The following is a 19237-nucleotide window of genomic DNA, read 5'->3' on the forward strand; positions in this document are numbered from 1 at the left end:
TGGATTAATCCAACACTTGGTGCCCAATCTACTTCATTTAACTGATCCTCCTGCTACTGGAGGCTTCTCATCGGGTTTGATATCAGCCATTTCTGGAGCTTGTCATATTAGTGACTACTTTGGTACTCAACTTTTAAAGGAGGTAACAGGAATTTTTGCACCTAGCCAGATCTTGCTGAGCTGTCTGTGAGAAAGAGAGGTATGTGGTTATGAGTTAACTTCTTCATACTTCGCTTACGTGAACTGCATGAACAAGGTATAGCTTCCAGGGCTTCAGAGTGATGGGCATGGATGCTTCTTTGTTTTCATGTCTGCAGTCTGTAAACCCAGAGATCATGTCTCCAAAAGCTTCTGAGCTGTAAATGTCCACTCAGCCTGTGTGACACACTCTAGAGTGTATATTATTTCATGGCCTGCTTTGATCTCCTTTTTAACTATCAAATAAACGCCTCTGGTAACTGCTTATTGGAGTTTGGGGATAGGTATCTCTTTATTTCCTCTTGTGCTGTATGTAGCAGGACATGTGGTGGCTGTTTCTCCCCCTGCTTTCTCAAAAGCAGATCTAGAAAGTTTGTGTATGGCACAGAAAGTAACCACTCAGGTTCTCCTAAGAACAGTTCTGCTCCGAGCCCTTGAGAAGTAAATTTGAAGAAGATACTGCACTTCCAGACACAATGAAGAGTAGACACGCTGTGATTTTGAGCTTTGCCTTCTGAGCAGCGGAGAGCAAGTGGATCGATGGAGGGAGCTTTGAGCATGCACAACTAGACAACACCGGTGTTACGACTAATGGTGTCTCATGGTTTAGACCCAGCTGGCAACCAGGCACCACACACAGCCTCTCTCTCACTCCTGTAGGCGAAAATACAACAAATAGCTTAAGGGTTGAGGCAAAGGACATGGAGGGCTCACTCACCAATTACAGTTATCGCCAAACGACAGACTCGACTTGGGGAAACAAAATCAATTTAATGTGAACAACAAAACAACTACAGAATCACAGGGGGTAGGTGGGCAGAGGATCGGGGTCGCTGTCAGTCCCAGTCCGCTCCATGTTGCTTTTGCCACTTCCTCCTCTTCGCGGTGAACACTCCTTACGGTCCTGCCCTGTGGCAATGTGGTGTCCCTCCCATGGGAGACAGTCCTCTGAACTCCTCCACCTGGTGCTTGGGTCTTCTGCCAGCAGCGGTTCTCCCAGTGAAGAGCTGCCCCATCATGGGTCTCCCTCAGAGTCAAGGACTCTTCCAGGATCTGTCCCCTGCTCCAGCATGGGTCTCTCCAAGGGCTGCAAACAGAACTCCTCTCCACTGGCGATCTCTGACTGCTGCAAGGACTCATCCTGCCATCTTGCCACAGGCCGAGGGGAAATGGCAGCTCCAGAGTGCCTCTCTGACCCCTTCTGCACTGAAGGATGTAGGTGTCTGCTTGGCTGCCTCTCTCTCCCTGCGCTACTCGCCTCCGAAGCAAAAGAGAGCTCCCAGAACCAAGGCTCTTGCCAAACAGGTTTCCCCTCTGGAATGTGCTTATTCGCAGGGGTGCTGACCGGCTCAGCCTTGGCCAGAGGCAGGGCCAAATTGGAGCTGGGGGAGCTTTTCACTAAGCCGCTTACGGGGGGCCGGGCCAGCAGCCCTATCCCTTACTACCGAACCCCCGCCAGACACAAACCCAACACGCGGTGCCATGTGAAATCTGCAGTTCACGGCGAATGGTAAATTCTAGTATATTACCGTTTGTTTTCTGAACTGGTGACCTTGCCTACTCGATGATCTCCTTGCAGGCAGGGAGCTTCTTCCAGCATGTGACCAGGACGTGTCGCTGCAGAAGTGGCCCAGAACCATCCGGGGTTCTGCGGCTCTGTTTTCAGAGAAGGTGGTATTTCTGCACTTGCTTTTTAGGGTTTACTAAGCTGTTGAACTAGTCTTCAGCAAAATACTTTTTTCTAGCGGCAATGCATAGATTTCAGTAAGTGCCACCAAGACTGCTGACTTATGCTCTCTTGACTTTTTGTGAAGGTATTTTGGAAAACTTGATTATGAAATGTCTGGCAAAGCTGCATGAATTTATTGACGTACTTAGTTTCCCACTACATACAGAGCCTAATATGGTCAATGCAGGAGACATGAATGGTTCTGGCAACCTGATGGATTTTCTGGATGAGCCTTTCCCTGATGTTGGAACTTATGAAGATTTCCACACCATCGACTGGCTGCGGGAGAAATCACGTGACACTGACCGCCATAGAAAGGTAAAGACATCTGGCTTTGGTACATCCCAGTCCCTGGGTTACAGCCATGCTGATGGTGAGAAGAACAAGCAGTTAACTGAATTTATTGCTTCCTAACTTGTTAGGAATTGAGGAGGATTTCTGAAAATACGAATGTTATATGCCTTGAGTTTGTTGCATCCGGCAACTTAATCAGCAGAGCATCACTAAAAGATGATTGGGACTGGAGTGGAGTAGAGAGTAGAGAGATTCTATACACCTTCTAAGAGTATAATTCTTTGCTTTGAACATTATATACCAAAAATCTGTCATCCCAAATTGGCAACATGTCTGTCTATATATATATATATGTCTAATTTCAGATTACAAGCAAAAGTAAAGAATCCATATGGGAGTTCATCAAGAGTTTGCTGGATGCCTGGTCAGGATGGGTTGTAATGCTTCTGATAGGACTACTGGCAGGTATGTTTGTGTTAGTGTTACAGTTATGCCCAAAACCACCTCACCCAAATTTGCTGCAGCACCATGTTCTTCTCTTTTTACTTCATCGTCTCTCCGCTCATGTTTCAAGATAAAAAGACTGCTATGCATCCATGCAGTTACAGTCCTTAGTAAAAATACCCGCTTGCAAAGTCTCCTGCTGAGTGCTGACCTAGAAAAAGTGTTATTCACTAGCAGAGGGATTTTTCTGTTGCTTTTGGAAATACGCATCTGAGCGCTTCACACTTGCTGGGCTACTGGGACTTTCTGAATCTCTGATTCACAGAAGTCAATTTTATTGGTATAATTTTTTATTCTTGTCTTCAGTTTTGCATCTGATATGGGGAAAATGTTGGTTGTAGATGCTCAAAGGGGGAGCTTTGTAAATTGCTGTATCCCCTGGGTAATCGTCTTTATATATGCATGAAGGGAAAATACAGTTTCTGACTCAGTTTCAGATCTGCTTCCAGGCCAGACAGACATTACACATTTAACAGCCTGCTCAAACTCAGATGGCAAATCCATTAATTTCCTGAATTGCTCCTGTCTTCTGCTCGGTTTAGCACATCTTCCAACTCGGAAGGCTGCGTTTCTTTTACCAAGTTGAAACAGCTGCCATTTTTAATGCTTTTTCAGCGATGTCAGGGTGCTCTTGTGTCATGATAACTTGGTTAAAAGCATGATGTGAAGTTCCACAATTTCCAAGTGGTGTGTATTTCCTGCTTGCCAACTCTCAAGTTAATGAGTTTATTACAGTTCTTCAGAACTCAGTAAAGTTCTTCAGAACTGAATAAAGTCACCCAGAAAGTACTGGGGAAGTTCTTGAAAAAATGCTGCTGAAGTGATATTTTTGGCAAATTCTGTTATTTTGTAGGTTACACTTGTTTCCACAAAAGCTTTGATGGGAGGGTGAGATGGAAATAGGCTCTGGTAGTCAATGTACTACCACAGCTGCTGAACTCTGCCGGAGAGCCAGGGTTGGCCTCATCTGCATGGAGAATTCTGCTCACAAATAAAGTTAGAACAAGCCTTAGAGGAGTCTAGTGACCTCCCACAAGCTGGTCAGTAATCCCCTCACTCATACAGGTAACAAGGTATACACTCACGTGCTCCCATTCTAGTAAAATTACCCCAGAAGGTTTGTTTCCATTCCAGTTTGCAGAGAAACCTCATGCAGAAATCCTTGAGGTTGTCGAAAATCAGAGTTGCTGCCCTCTGCTATGTGCTAATGCTGGTATGTCCAGCTTGGGGATGGAGGTCAAGGGTAAGCTGCAGCAGAGATGTGTTAGCTTTTGCCACTTTTTAAACGACAGGAGTGCAGAGCAACATATTTTACCTCAAAGAGTCAAATCAAATTAGTCTGTTTTTAAACTGGGACAAGGACTTGTGAGTCAGCTATAGAACAAAAATTACCTGTGTTCTTATGATCTAGGCTGACCCCTGTAGACTTTTTCTGCCTGCCATTGAAATGACTCCTGTAGTCTGTGCTTTAAGTGTTTCTGGGACAGGGCAAAGACAGAGGGTCAACACCCCTTTGATGAGCAGGGGGAATTATTGATGAGTGGATGAGGTTTCTTAACCAGGTTTGGGGAAGGAGGAGGTGAGGTTGGTGGTGCAGTCGAGAGGCACTTCATGCTGTTTTCCTCTCTACTTGAAATATTGACAGTTCAGAGAAGCTGGCCTGCCCCAAGGGCACCTGTGAGATCACACGGGTGGACCAGCCTGGCTCCTCCATGGTCCCTCTTCTCCAGCTGTAGAGAAGCTACTGCTGCTCCAAGGGGAGCAGCCTGGCTCAGCCACATGGACACTGGGCGAGCTCTTGGGCACTGGGTCCAGGCATTGCCAGCTGTGAGGAGAAGGTGTGGCAAGGAGTGGGAGAGGAAGGGGAAAACAGCAGTACCCAGGGTGTGAAGGTCTTGTGGTGCACCCTGCTCCTGCTGCCCCTTTGCTGGGGATGGAGGGCAGAAAGATGGGACTCCCAGAGGAGTGGATGGCAGGTGCCTCCTTGTGCTTCCAAAGACACTTGGATGATTTACCCAGGCCCAGGAGTTTAAAGGGAGCTTAACTGATTTAGAAGCCTAAATCCCACCAATTTGGTCAACTGCATCTTTCAGGTTTTGCAACACCTCCACAGTCATCACAAGCTGATGTGGCCAAAAGGAGCAAACCTTGGTCTCCAGTGTCTCTGCCACTGGGCCCTGTTGCCTTGAACATGTGCAGCTGCACAGAGTGGGTGGATCTGGAAACTGCCTTGGTGGAAAAAGTGGGTTTTGTCCAGATTAGTTTTCAGTTGATCAGTGGGCTCAGCAGGGTGACCACAGAACCACAAGCAATCGAAATATTGCTGACGGGAAGGAGCTGATGGAGGGAGGAAGGAGAGGACCATTCCGTTTGGCAGTAAGACTCATGTCCTTTTGGAGTGTCGTTGAACCTCCATCCTTTGTCAGTCCCAGAAAAGCATAGGTGGGCAAGGGACCTCTGAAAGGGGTTTGCTCTGCTTCCCGCTCACAGCAGGGCCAGCTGCAGAGTTAGAGCTGTCTGTTTTGGGTGTTGACAAAGTATATTGAGAATGTGTCAGCAGCCATTTGGAATCAGACCAAAGCTTCACAAGTGAGCGTGCACACGTAAGTCAGCCTGACCAGAGCTCCTTGCTGCCACCAATATAGATACTCCCAGGCTCTTTCAGAGCCCTGTACCCACGGGGCCTCGAACCCTCAAGTGCTACATGACGGGAGAAGATGGTGACACTGTCAAGGGGCTGGAAAGACATAAGGAGATTCTGGAAATGAGGTGTTGGGATCCAGAGCCTGTTTGTTTCAGGAAGGGGGGAAGCATTAACGCCCATGAATGCTGTTCGGTGTGGAGATCAGATTTAATTGCTTACACAATGATCGAGAAAAAGATGCTGAGCACTACCTGGGCCTGTCTTAGTCAGAAAGTTTGCACACTTTCTTCGGAAATACAAAGCAATGTATTGGGAAATGAGCTGAAAACTTTTAGGTGTGGGTATCAAATTTTTAGGCATTCATTTTTAAGGAATTCTGAGTTTTTTATTATGTCCATCCTGCCCGGCCATCCCTCAACCTAAATATTATTAGCCAGCTGAAGGTATACAAAATTTATAGATCAGCAAAAGAGTCTGTGTTTTCTAAAGCTATGTGTCAAAAAGTATGTCCTACTAATGCTAAAATGTTCTGAAGCTGGAGCTGGATGTGCAAAAATCCCCTTTGGAATTCAGTGCCATGCCGCTTGGGTGATGCTGTTTTCTGACACAGGTGCATCAGGAAAGCTGTTTTTAAAGCAAATTTTTAGCATTCTCTTTAGAGTATTGTAAAGGATGAGTACTGGCCATTTTCCTAAAGGAAAGGGAGAGAGGTAAAAGGCTAATATCCGAAATGAAGTTCAGCATTTCCTGGCTTTGGAGTACTTAATTATTTTTCATTCTGGGCAGGAGGTTCCAGAAACAGGAACAAGTTCAGTCTCTTTGATGGGAGTAGTAGGGAGATAAACTTATGCTCTGTTACAGTCTAGGCAGCCACGGTAAGTACAAGAAATTAAAGACTTGACTTTCCGAGATGCTGAACTGTCTGCAACTTCCATTAATTCCACTTCAAGTTGCAAAGATTCAGAACCTAGAATACTTCTAGCCCTGGTCACGTTTCTTGTGAAGCACTCGCTGTTGCACTATTATCGTACAAGTGCTGCCCCCACCACCCTTCATGATTTTCTTCTCTGTGAAGTGTATGGAGTAAATTGCAGCAGCATTTCCTCCCTATGTGCATCCCAAAGCATCTGGCAAAAGGGATTAGATCAGCCACAAAATTAAGCACTTTCTCCTAGAGGTACTGGGGTGTACGTGGTCTAGTTATATTAGAGAACTGAACGTATGTTCCTCACTCAGTTTATTAACTTTATTGGGAAAAAGCACTCAAAAGCCTGCCTTCCTTTGCACCTTCTGCTAAGCAGCATTAATACTCAATTTCCTGGTTAAGTGTGACGAGAGCTTTGAAATTTGGGATAACTATATTGAATGATTGATAGAAGACCGTTAAGAGGTGCAAAGGGCACAGCATTTCTTGCTCATGTCCATGGGTGAAGGATGAGGATTCTTTGTACAGTTTCCTGAAACTCTGAGGAAACTGGAGGCGAATTTAGAATTTACTGCAAAACTCAGTAAGCTCCGCATGCTGACATCACTAGCAATGCAGTGATTTATCACCAGCTAAGAATGTGAGTCATGGTTTCTGCAGAAATTTGGGAAAATGGAAAAGAGTAAGCAAGAGAAAGGCCAGATCTTAATGGAAGAAAACGATTGAAACAGACATCATTACTCCCTTCTGCAGCCCTTGGGGGTTTTTTTGTTTGTTTTTTGTGATCTTGTCTAGTATATCTGTATAGCTTTTCAGATTATTACTATACAAAAAAACTTCTTCCCTGCTACGCTGCTCACATCACTTGTCAGTGTGGTGACAAGTATCCTTCTCAAGACAGTGAGAAGATACGCGTATGTAAGTCTCTGTGAAATCTGGTGGGGTTTGTTTTCTGTTCTATGGAATAAAAAGCAGGTTACACGTGCTTGAATTATTTTAATTTTTTTCTTTTTTCCCCCTCTTTCACAGAAATGAAAATCAGAAAACTTTAGTTCCAGGTCAAATAAACCAGCTCTCGAACCCACCTGTGTGCCCCAGCTGGAGGGGGAAAGGGGAGCATCCCCCACCCCTGCTTCATGTATTTGCATTCTTAGCAAAAGCCACAAAGCTAAAAGTTTTGGAAACATAAATCCAAACCATTTTGCACTTCCCCAAAGCATTTTATTTCCAGTGTTTTAGTCCTACAGAAACACACTGCTGAATTCTAATCAAACCCATTACTGGCATCCTGAAATTGTATTGATGGTTACTTATAAAAATAATGACTTCTACTCTCCATTTGGAAAACACGGAGTGACCCTTCTGCCGGCTGGTGGTTTAAGTGCCTTTCAGGGACAATGGCTCTGGGGACCGAATGCAGGTCTGCCGTTCTGCAGCCCTTCAGCCGCTCCCAGCATCCCCGGTCCTGCTCGCTGTTGCTTTCGTGAGGGCGCATCTGCTCTGAGGGGGCTGGTGCTGGGGCAGGTTGTTAGTGCTGACAGGCAGATGCCCTAGAAAAGCAGGAATTTGGGTTTTGCGTCTGGCCGCAGCACGTTTGCCTGCGTCTGTGTCCGGTGGCCGCCTGGTGTCACTGTAGTTCTGCGTGATTCCGGGGGAAACACTGAACGAAGGGTTAGTTTGACAGAGAGGATTTGAAGGATACTCTTACTCTGCATGCTCGCATTGCTAATGAATGTGGACATCGGAAGCTCAATTCTGTTAAGTTCATCAGTCAGAATTTGGCACCTGTATTGTTTCTGTACTGAAATCATCCTTGTAAAAGGTTGATGCATTGGGACCAGAAAGGCTGTAGGAAAACAGGTATCCTCCCCCACCCCTACTCCTAAAATAACGCACTGTGGTTTGAGCGCGGCTGCTAACTACGTGTACAGAGACCCTTCATGGAGTCCTGCTTCTCTCAGCCAAATGGTCCACCTGCCTGGGACAGACTGCAGAATCAGGCCCTACATCCGTCAGGCCTTCTCTACTGGTCAGTCAGTCAGTATGAAGACCATAATATTTAAAATATAAGCTTATGAAAGAGCATCAAAGGTCCGACAACAAGCTGGTGTGGCCGTTTCTTTGCAAACTCATTATTGCCCCACTTCTTTGATAAATTTGTGCTTGCATTGCAGCTGCTTCCCCAAATCATGGCTGGTTTTGGTTTTTGGTTGTTTTTTTCCCTGTTGTTATAATTTTATACATTTTCCTTGCAAATTGATTATTTTTAATGCCTTGGTTTCTTTTTCTGCATTTCTTTTCCCAGGCACACTAGCCGGAGTGATAGATTTAGCTGTGGATTGGATGACAGACCTGAAAGAGGGTGTCTGCCTGTCTGCGTTCTGGTACAGCCACGAGCAGTGCTGCTGGACATCTAATGAAACTACGTTCGATGACAGGGACAAATGTCCCCAGTGGCAGAAATGGTCTGAACTTCTTGTAAGCCAGTCTGAGGTATGGGAGACCTGATTAGGCTGGGGTCACAGCAGGCCAGAGAATGCCCTTTTTTCATACTTACTGATGTTCCCTCCAGAGAGTTTCTCTGAAAGAGAAGGTAATGAACTGAGCGAACTACAGAAGAAGACATTTCCATGAGCAATATCTGCTTAACCCGGGAGAGGTCCCATTGTTTCAGTGTTGAGTGTGATGGAAATTGGAGAACTGTGAGATCACTCGCTCTTTTTATCAATATTAAACCCAAAGTGTTTCATAACTCTCACAACATCATCACCAGGGGACCTGATCTCCTATCTGTTTTTTTTCTTTTAAACACAATTTTGTTGGACAAAAAAGATGATTCCTGACAAATGTATCTAAGAGGAAATTTTGGGGTTTGCAGATGGTATTTATGGATTCTGATACTGTGAGTAGTAGTGGGAGCTGCGTAAGAGCTGCTTGCTATACCCTTGCAATCAGTTTCTGTATCAGACAGAAAAATATTTAGCTAGCACTGAAAGCTGGGGAAGTAACGAGCTCCCTGGGAGATGACCAAAGTGGAAAATTTACAGAGGGAGAGGACAGGAAGGGAAAAAGCTGATCTAGACTGACATGAAACTTATACTTTAAGAATTTTTTTTCTATACTTCTCTTTTCAAAATTAAACTAATTTTAAATACAAAGAATGCTGTTTCAAAGTAATACAGGTGACAATTTCATTTTGAAGGCAATAAAGTGAAACCTTTCTATATTCCTTTCAGCAGATGATACTTTTATGAAAAATACAAAAAGGGACATTTTATTTTCAACCCAAGCTATTCATTGTATTGAGTAATATCAATCTCTTCACAACTGAATTTTTCAGGTAGAATTATAGTCTTGAATCCACACCCCCCTCTCCATTTCTGCAGGTGACTTGAATACGACAAAAATTGAATATGACATGGAGGTGGGATGAATGTGGTTTTGAAGAGAGCTGGCTTAAGTATGTATTGGGTCTTCAAAAAAAAAAATCTAGTAATGCAGGTTGGTCAATAATAGGGAAGAAAATATGTACTTCTGTGGGATAAATCAATCATCTCAAGCCAGGCAATCAAAACATGGGTGACTTGGAGAGATTGTCTTGGATCTTCGTCCAGTGTGGAGGTAGTCTGGTCCTGCAGAAGGTGTTTGAAAGTGCCTTCGTCACCATACGAGTTTGTCATTCAAGTTCCCTTCAGTACTGCCTTACGTTGACTGTACAAATAGTACTAGAGGAGAGTGTCTGTGAATATGTATAGCCCAGTTTTCCGCAGTTCTAGTTAACTGTGAAAGTAGTGTGGTGCTCACTGTTCCTGAATATTCCCACCATTTAATCGCAGGCAAAAATCTCTGCACAGTTTCCAGTCCGCAGAGCCAAGCTTCCCTTTGCTGGAGTTTTGCTAGGTTCACACTGGACTTCATCCACAGATGATCTGGATGACTGTGTCTTTGTAACAGAGAAGAAATATTACGCTGGTATAAAGGTGCAAGACTGAGGACAATGTTGTAATCTAGGAGAACAAAAGAAATGTGGGAAGGAAAAAAAGAGGAGATAGTTGCAATTGTGATGGGATTTGGAAATCCTGTGCGTGTTTGTTACTCCGAAAGACTGGAATATATAAATGGAGCACATCCCTGAGAAAATTTATTGCTTTCTCCTGTGATTTGAAATCAGCGGTCCTGATTGCTGTATGCTGTGGCCTATAAGAATATCAGCTAGGCAGGAACTATGAAACTTCACTTATTTTGTATTCAAATTGGGCTTCTCACCCCCTTGTGTACTGTCACAGAGGAAGAAAAGATCATCTTGGCTTAACTTTAGGCTCTTTCTCAAATACCTGTGGGTTTCTGGCTGCTGTGGCCTGACAGATGCTGTAAATATTAATAATACAGCTGTCTATTACTGTTACATTGAAATCCTAGGCAAAGCCGAACAAAAATGGGACTACGGAAAGTAAAATTCTGTTTGATAGCAAAAGGCTTATGATACATGCAAATTTTGCATGATGATTCCTGTAGCTGAAGAGGACTCCAGGAAGGATCAAAATACAGTGATACAGTGATTTTGACTGAGTTTTGGGATAATTTTGCCTTTTTTTTGTTTGTTTGTTTCTTTACACAGAAGGATTAATTTGGAGCACGTTTTAGGGAAAAGGTATTTGGAACACTTTCTCTAAAGGTACTCTGGTCAAACATGAACATGCCTTCTTTTTTTATGCGCGCTTGTGGCTCCTTCTCATCATAGACAACTACATTTGGCGTTTTGAGGACCAAGATTTAGATCAGTTCTTCCTTGTGTTTTTGCTGATTTATGGCTGTGATAAACCCTGTACATATATTCCCACTGAAAATTGTGACATTTCCTATGGCATCTCTTGAAAAATGTTTTCATCCTCGTCCTCCTATAAAATGAGCCCAAAGCAGAGTCTTGATATGAACATAACAGCAAACCCGTACCAGGCTATGTTTTCTTCCCTAATCACTGTTTCACAGGACAATTATATCCTTCATCCATCTGGTCCTGAACTGCTTCCAAAGAGCAGCTGAAGGATTCGTTTGACGTGAGAATTTCAAAACCTCAAATTCACTGGAGAAGTGGATGTGTTAAAGCACATCAGATGCCACCCACTTGAGATAGATGTCTAGCTGGTATGCGGTGACACAGAGGTTCCCTATTCTGCAGAGCCAGCATGGTCCCAACCTCAGCTTCACTGGAGATGAGGACCCCATTTCTGGTGCCTTTCACCTATCCAGGGTAATGATAGAGGAAAGGATCCCGTGTTTTCCATGGTGCATGACACTGGATCCAGCAATGGACTCGATTCCCATACCAGGCTTTTTAGATCTCCTGTCATGAAGCTGAGACCTGCAGGACAAGGAAGTCCCTCTATACCTGGAACCTACTTGCCGATATTGCAGCCTTGAATCTGTCAGTCTTGAGGAGACACATTGCCGTAACATCCACAGGAGAGAGCCTGCAAGCTGTGAGATCCCCAGATGAGTCAGAGTAGTGCTCTTGGCCTTTGGAGAAAACAAGCACTGCGTGGCATCCTGAGGGATGTGGTTTATTTCAGCGCAGTCTTGCAAACTAAAATACAAATTATTTCTCAGTTCCTCTATGCGCTTCAGTACTATTGCTGCCAGGGTGAGTCCTTTGTGCTGCTAAAAAAGTCTTAGCAGGACCATCTCTGCAGGTGAGCTTTCTTGGTCTCCGATTCCAGTGTTCATGCTTAAGACTTTTGCGGGTTCAGGGCCTTAGTAATGGTGCATAATGAATGAGAAATGAGGCATTTGCTCTACTGAGTTACTACTACTCCACTTCCCAAAGGTTTTCTTATTATTAATCATTAGAAGTTGCTGCAATTGGACCTGCAGAATGCCAGATACCTGGACAATGTAACAATGAAAGTTTTCCCAAGGCATAAGACTGAACTGGCCATGTAGGCTCTGGTGGTGTCCTGCCACAGTGATGTAGGTGTATGTGTGATTGCAGTAAGGAGCTGACATAGTTATCATATGACTTCTGAGATATGAAGGAAGAAAAAGTAAAAAGAAACAAAGTTAATTTCACTCCAGTGAGTTTAGAAGAAAAACTGAGCTTTCACTCAATATTATAAGGCCAAATTGTGGAAATGGCGCCGGTCGTCTTTGGAGTTATTCCAGGTTCACACTGACAGGAGACTTTTGCTCTGGGGCAGCATATCCAGGCTTTTCTCTAGAGGAAGAGTAAATATTGTAATAGCTGTTTGTAATTGAAAACACTAGGAGAAGACATACGTGAGACTCTCTTCAGCTGTAGCAACAAAGTTCCATGGTTACTACAGACAGATGTCAATCACTGTAAACGTGGGATGCATGACTGCTTAGTCTCAGGGCATTGGGGAATGGCATCGTATTGCTCTTCCGCTGTTTTCATCAAATCCAGCTGCTAACTTCAGCAAGTACCAGAGGACCTTAACAATTCGCCCTTCTTCCAAATATGTCCATAAGGATAAGGGCAGTGGTTCCCTTACTGTCTTCATTTGGAGAGAGACTTGGAAAATGAGGCTAGCAAACATCCATGCTGTTAAAGGCTGATTCCTTGCCAGCTTGCAAACAGGGACACTTCTCAGATCTAAGCTCTTTATGACTGGGAACTGGGCTTGGCCAGCTCTGTTAACTGAAGCCATGATACAACTGATTAATGTCTGCTTTCCTACTTGATTTATCATAATGTTGATATCCAGGCTGCCGTCCTGCAGAGCAAAGACAGGGGCCCCGATGTTCTTGAGCAGCTGGGATTGCATCCGGCAGGAAGAGTTCACTGAGAGGTGAAGGATTCATACCAATTCATGCACTGAAGTTCATCTTGTTTTTTGTTCTGCAGTGTTGTGTTGCTAGGGGGGGTATTGTCTGAAAGCTGAAGCCTCTTGTATCAATTTGATGCCTCTGGCTAGTTTCCTGTTTGTCTGTGTAGGTGGGGTTTTTGAAATTAATCTGAAAGGTTGTGCTTGTGAAGAGGGAGGGGTATTCTAAGGTAGATTTTAACAACAGTTTTGACTATTGGAGACAGGTAGCAAGCTTGAAGGTCCCTACTGACTGTGCTTTCACTATGGTCCTGTGCATTCAACCATTGATGATGATGATTAGGATTTCCTTTCTGTCCAGTAAAGCTATTTGGTTTGAAGATAGGTTTTATTATTGACTGTACTGCTTTTAAAATATCAGGGCAAAAATGACTGAGATGTGTCTGAGTGGGATCTATCAAGCTATTGTGTTTTCAAATGGTTTTCATCCCTATCGTAGATAGCATCATATAAAAGGGAGGGATTTATTTATGGTTTTACCCTTCCCATTTGTGAACTGAACCAACTACTAATACACACAGGGATGTCATTTGAAAAGATCAGCATCTGCGTGGAGAGCTGACCTTCAAATACCAGCCCTCAGAAAAAAATGTTTCAGGTTCTCATCCCCTGTCACCTGCCATCAGATGAACACAGCAGATTCCTTCATTAGGTGCTTTTTTTTTCGCCAGTTACTTTTGCCCTTATGACAGATTTGTGTGATGTTTTGGAACTTCTTGTGGTTGGCTTAATTTTGTAGTACTTGAAAGATGCTCTGTTTAACGTGTTCTGGTCTCTTGCAAACAGATTGTATGGACTGGGCTAAGTATGTATATTAATATATGCTGCTTCTTTCCATGAGTAATAAAATCGTTTGAGTACGTAAAACTGTTTGTCCTTCCCGAGGAAAAGCAGCAGCTAGCATGTAAATGAAAAGACCAGGCTCCATGCTGTCGTCTTCCCTAGCAGAAGTATGAGATTTACCAACCTGCATTTGTCTAACAATGTTTGTTACTGTTATCTTTCTAGGGTGCAAGTGCTTACATTCTGAACTACTTTCTATACATTATGTGGGCTCTATGTTTTGCTTTCCTGGCAGTCTCCCTGGTCAGAGTGTTTGCTCCCTATGCCTGTGGCTCTGGAATCCCAGAGGTGAGTTTCTCTTTGCGGATGAACATCCAAGTACCAAACAAAATAAAGAAAAGATAATGCACCCCCTTTTCCTGTTCCAGAACTGTGCTGTGAGATAGCATAAGAACAAGAAGATGGTCTTTCCATCTCATCTGCCTTCATTTCTTTGTTTAACATGCCTTTATAGTGCCCTTCTAAATTTTTCATAGTATAAAGTGTTCAAATGCCACTCTGACAGGTTAATGTACATACTTCATTCAAGCCAGAGCTTGAATTTTTGATCAGCTGCTCTTAGTCGTCACTTTACGGACTCCAACTTTTTGTGGCTGAAAGGCATACTCACTACAAGATTATATAGAATTTTCTTTGGATGAAACTACTTGGGCCAGGTACAAACCCAGAAATTTTCTAGGCTAGGCTTTAAATAAGAGCAAAATAAAATGAAGGGGGAGGGCTACAAAGCTATGGTTTCCTAAACTACTGAAGATGTGAGCTGCCCATCAGTTGGGATGCCTGAAAAAAGCGTCTGGTGGTCATCTTTTACAGATTGTGTCCTTGTACACAATGTCATGCTGGTGTGACAGCATTATGGCAGCCAAAATCTTTACTTGTTTTTTTGAATTTTACCTATTGAGCCTCAGCCCATGTTTAAGCTGTTAAAATGAGGATTCAAGTGTAATTCAAGCAGCATAGCTACTCAAAATTTTTGAAATCAGGGTAGTCTTTTCTTGAAAGTGCTATAGAACCACTGGGATTATTACTTAGGAATCTGGCAGACAGAATCAACAACTCGAATTTTAGAAATCTTGCCATAGTTTTTTCTTCATCCCAAGGAGAAGCATCCAAATATTTCATAACCAATTAAGAAAAAAAAAAACCCAGCCCAAAAATAATTTGAAATATTTAAATAATTTCCATGTTTCAGAGTGGTCATGTGTACATTCGTTATATGTTTGATGTATCTGCAAGTGGGTTTAAAAATTTTTCATGGTTAACTGTAAATCTAGTTTCTGAGTGGTAAATCTCTCATGTAGGCTGATGCTCAGCTCCAGCCCATTTCCAGGCTGGGCTAGAGAACAAACCCAAATCCCACCCTGCAGCCTGTGTGTCATACATGTGCATTGTACTCTATTCTAGCCACCCACAAAATTAAGAGGAAATGTGTACAAATAAGATCTCTTGGGCATTCTCACTTCGTAATACTTGCATGCCTTTACGGCATGGCCATTCCAAATATTCAGAACTATTTTTTGTTTGTTTTCACTGGAAAAAGTTTGTGGGTGTTTATTTGCTTTTTTTTCTGCTTTGTTAAAGTTGAGCCTAGTTTAACTTTGATCGTGTAAGACAAGGCTGTATGTAAGAATTTCATATATCTATTGATCTCTGTGGGACTCCTCACTGACACAGAGGACCACCCATAACAAATTAAAAGTGTGGTCTGCTTAATGCCTGCTCAGATAAAGCTGCAGGGAAGTTACCCTACCTACAGTTTCTTTTTCTCCATGACTGTCTCTTTTCAAACAGTCTGCAATTTTTTTTAACTCCGCTGGAGTTTTAACACTTTTGCAAGTTCAGAGCAGAATAGTTTTCTTCAGCTCTTCAACATGTCCCTCCTGCTTTCCAGATAAAAACCATCTTGAGTGGGTTCATTATTAGGGGCTACCTGGGCAAGTGGACACTTTTGATCAAAACAGTCACCTTGGTTCTGGTGGTATCTTCGGGCCTCAGCCTCGGGAAAGAAGGGCCATTAGTCCATGTGGCCTGTTGCTGCGGAAACTTCTTCAGCAGCCTTTTCTCAAAGTACAGCAAGAATGAAGGAAAGAGAAGAGAGGTGAGTTTGGCTCACATCATCTCTAATTTCCTCCCCTGGTTACTCAATGTTTCAAAAGATTCATGCCTTGGACATAAATCTTTGCTTTGTAGGTGCTTTCTGCTGCAGCTGCTGCAGGAGTTTCTGTTGCCTTTGGAGCACCGATTGGAGGTGTACTTTTTAGTCTGGAAGAGGTGAGACCTGGCAGTTCACTTGCTTCACTAAATATATTGTCATTTAATACCTTTTCCTAAGATTCCCCTTTATTTTTCAACTATTTATATGTTTATTTTTCTTCTACAGCAAAAATAAACTTTGATTTCTAGTAATAGGGAATAATCAAGTATTTTAGCCTAATTTGAGTAGAATAGCACTGGCTTTCTGGAAACAAATTAAATAATTCAATCTGAAAATGTATCTCTGTGCCGAGGTTCCTCCAGCTTTCAGCTTGCTGCCACATGGGCTGAGCTGTTGAGCATCCGTCTTATCGTCTCTAGTCAGCAACTTTGGATTTAAACGTATTGGATTTAAACGTACATTTAAACTGGTTGCTGTTATCTATCTGGAATCTGAAAATGCCTTTTCTGATAACTTTGTGAACACGTTCTGGCTGTGGTAAAGACTAGTGCTCCCAGTAAAGTCAGACATGGAGTCACAGATGAAACACATGGCAACGGCAATTAAAGCAAACACTGTCTGTCACACTCTGTCAAAGTGTTTAAAGTTTCTGCTTGGTTTTAGGTCAGCTACTACTTTCCTTTGAAAACCCTCTGGAGGTCATTTTTTGCTGCTCTCGTGGCTGCCTTCACACTACGATCCATCAATCCTTTTGGAAACAGCCGTCTGGTCCTGTTCTATGTGGAGTACCACACCCCCTGGTACATGGCCGAGCTCTTCCCCTTCATCCTGCTTGGTGTCTTTGGAGGCCTCTGGGGCACTCTCTTTATCCGATGCAACATTGCCTGGTGCAGGAGGCGAAAAACCACTAGACTTGGAAAATACCCAGTCCTGGAGGTTATAGTGATAACAGCTATCACCGCCATCATCGCCTACCCCAACCCCTACACCCGCAGGAGCACCAGCGAGCTGATCTCGGAGCTGTTCAATGACTGTGGTGCCCTGGAGTCCTCGCAGCTCTGCGACTATATTAATGACCCAAACATGACCCGGCCGGTAGATGACATTCCTGACAGACCTGCTGGCCCTGGAGTCTACACTGCCATGTGGCAGCTCGCCTTGGCTTTGGTGTTTAAAATTGTGATCACGATATTCACTTTTGGCATGAAGGTAAATAGGGGACAGGGCAGAAGCTGTCGTGGCACAGGGCACAGGTGGGTTGTTGTCAACAGCTGTGGTCTCTCTGGCACAGCCTGTGTGACTGACTACACCCAGCTAAGCAGGTTGTTGAGATGGCTGCTGGTTCACCTGCCTGCCAGTGTCTTGCTCTGGGGGTCCCTGTCGCAACAAAGGGATGTGCCCTACTTTTCCACCTTCTAGTCATCTGCAGTTTTATTAAACGAAAAAGAAATCTGGGTTTGAATTTAAATCTGCTATTGCCAATAAGCAAAGTCAAGACGCTTCCCACTGCAGCTGCCTTTCAGCTCTTGCAGGAATATGGACTATTTACATTTTTGTTTGTCTTGTTGGATTAATGTCTTAATGTGCCTTAAGGTAGCTATGTTCAGGGGAAGTAATAGCTTTAAATGTACTGATTTACAGATTTTAAACCTTACAAAAATATAAAAGTAGCTGAGAAGTTCTATTTTTTAATCTTTTTAAGCACTGTAGCTTGGAAAAGAGAGGGAATGAGTGGGAGGACTGACAGATGTATGATGTGATTATTCTGGATTTTAAACATTTTTCTTCCATTCCTCCCCGTAAATGGGTGATGAAAGGTCCAAGAACAATTTATCCAAGCTTTCAATATATACAAAGCTGTTTGTGGTGAGCTTTATATATCTGATTGATAGAGCTCATATAAAACACCTATCTGTCTGTCTACAGCTCCCATTATCTGAGCGTTTAGTTCTGGATCAGATTGCAGTAGATGTTGGGAAGCTTTTCTGAGTTATACACTGTACTGTACACCATAATACACACCTAAGGCATCTTGTCTTTCTCTTAAATGCTGCTCTTGAACTGAGGATTCATCTTTTAGAAGGCCTTTTACCCAAAATTTAGTAGGAAGTTGTTTGAGTTTTGTTTTTCTGAATGGTAGAAGGTCATTCAGGATCAGTGACTGAGTCCTGCTGATTTCCTGAGCAGGGAGAACAGGTGGGAGTTTAAGAGCACTTGGATGTTGCAGGTGTAATATTTCTGGAGGAGGATTTGAAATGAGATGCCTGTCACTGCAGAAACTGATTTATGGCTGGCAGTCAATTGTTATGTTTCTCATTCGTTTAAAAACTTCTGAGTTTAGTTCTTTATTTGATACATGTTTCTTTATTTATTCTATATATTTAAAAATTTTTAGAAACAATTGACAATTTCAACTATTCTGCAAAAGAACAGACAAAATAGGTCTACCCACCAAATCTCAAGACTCAGTCCAACTGTATCAGCAAAATGGACACTATATGCTAGAAGAGATAGCACCTGTTGTTATGGGCCTTTAACACATCTGGGCTGAACTGAGGTTCTTCGTTTAGTTCTCTAGGAAGCTCAAGGTGTATTTTCAGAATTAAAAAGATATATCAGCTTTTTCTCTCAAAAAATTTATGCAAGCCCTTGCTGCAGATCCTAGTTGTCTTCCCCACCAGGAAATTTCTCTCCAACTTGCAGCTGCACTTGTAAGGAAATGCACTTAGCCAACATAAAGTGAATTTTCATTTCCTTTTTTGTCCTTCTCATTTCAGCATGGTATTTTTAATTATTTGTGACTTGTCTATATAGCAGACAACAAGGTAGTGATTCATAGAGCTTCCTGGAAAATAAATAGCTAACTGAGATGAAGGAAGAGCTGCCTCTGACCATCCAGCCTCCTTTCTTTGAATTTTTATTCTGCATTTGACATTCAATTCACAATCTGGTCTGACTTAGCTTGGAAGAGTAGTAATAAAACTATAAAGTATTCCATGTGATAGAGGGTGAAATCAAGATGATATTCTCGGTTAAGCTTATTCTCAAGCTCATGACAGAACTGGCAGCAGCTCCTGACTTCCCGCTTAGGAAGGCATTAACG

General features: G+C 43.1%; 1 protein-coding gene across 2 annotated transcripts in view; it reads left to right on the forward strand.

Moving 5' to 3' along the window:
- The first annotated feature begins 2096 nt into the window (after positions 1-2096).
- LOC104501124 (H(+)/Cl(-) exchange transporter 4) overlaps positions 2097-19237 on the forward strand; it is a 24910-nt gene continuing 7769 nt past the window's right edge. The window contains exons 1-7 of one of the 2 annotated variants that reach the window (XM_010144880.1): positions 2097-2245; positions 2587-2686; positions 8600-8787; positions 14145-14267; positions 15871-16077; positions 16170-16250; positions 16798-17343. In XM_010144880.1, coding sequence (XP_010143182.1) covers positions 2102-2245; positions 2587-2686; positions 8600-8787; positions 14145-14267; positions 15871-16077; positions 16170-16250; positions 16798-17343 — 1389 coding nt within the window. In that variant the 5' untranslated portion in view covers positions 2097-2101. The remainder of the gene's footprint in view (positions 2246-2586; positions 2687-8599; positions 8788-14144; positions 14268-15870; positions 16078-16169; positions 16251-16797; positions 17344-19237) is intronic. The other variant, XM_010144881.1, reaches the window with a different exon arrangement.

Source organism: Buceros rhinoceros, unplaced genomic scaffold, assembly GCF_000710305.1.
Source record: "Buceros rhinoceros silvestris isolate BGI_N320 unplaced genomic scaffold, ASM71030v1 scaffold6051, whole genome shotgun sequence".
Classification (NCBI taxonomy): Eukaryota; Metazoa; Chordata; class Aves; order Bucerotiformes; family Bucerotidae; genus Buceros; species Buceros rhinoceros.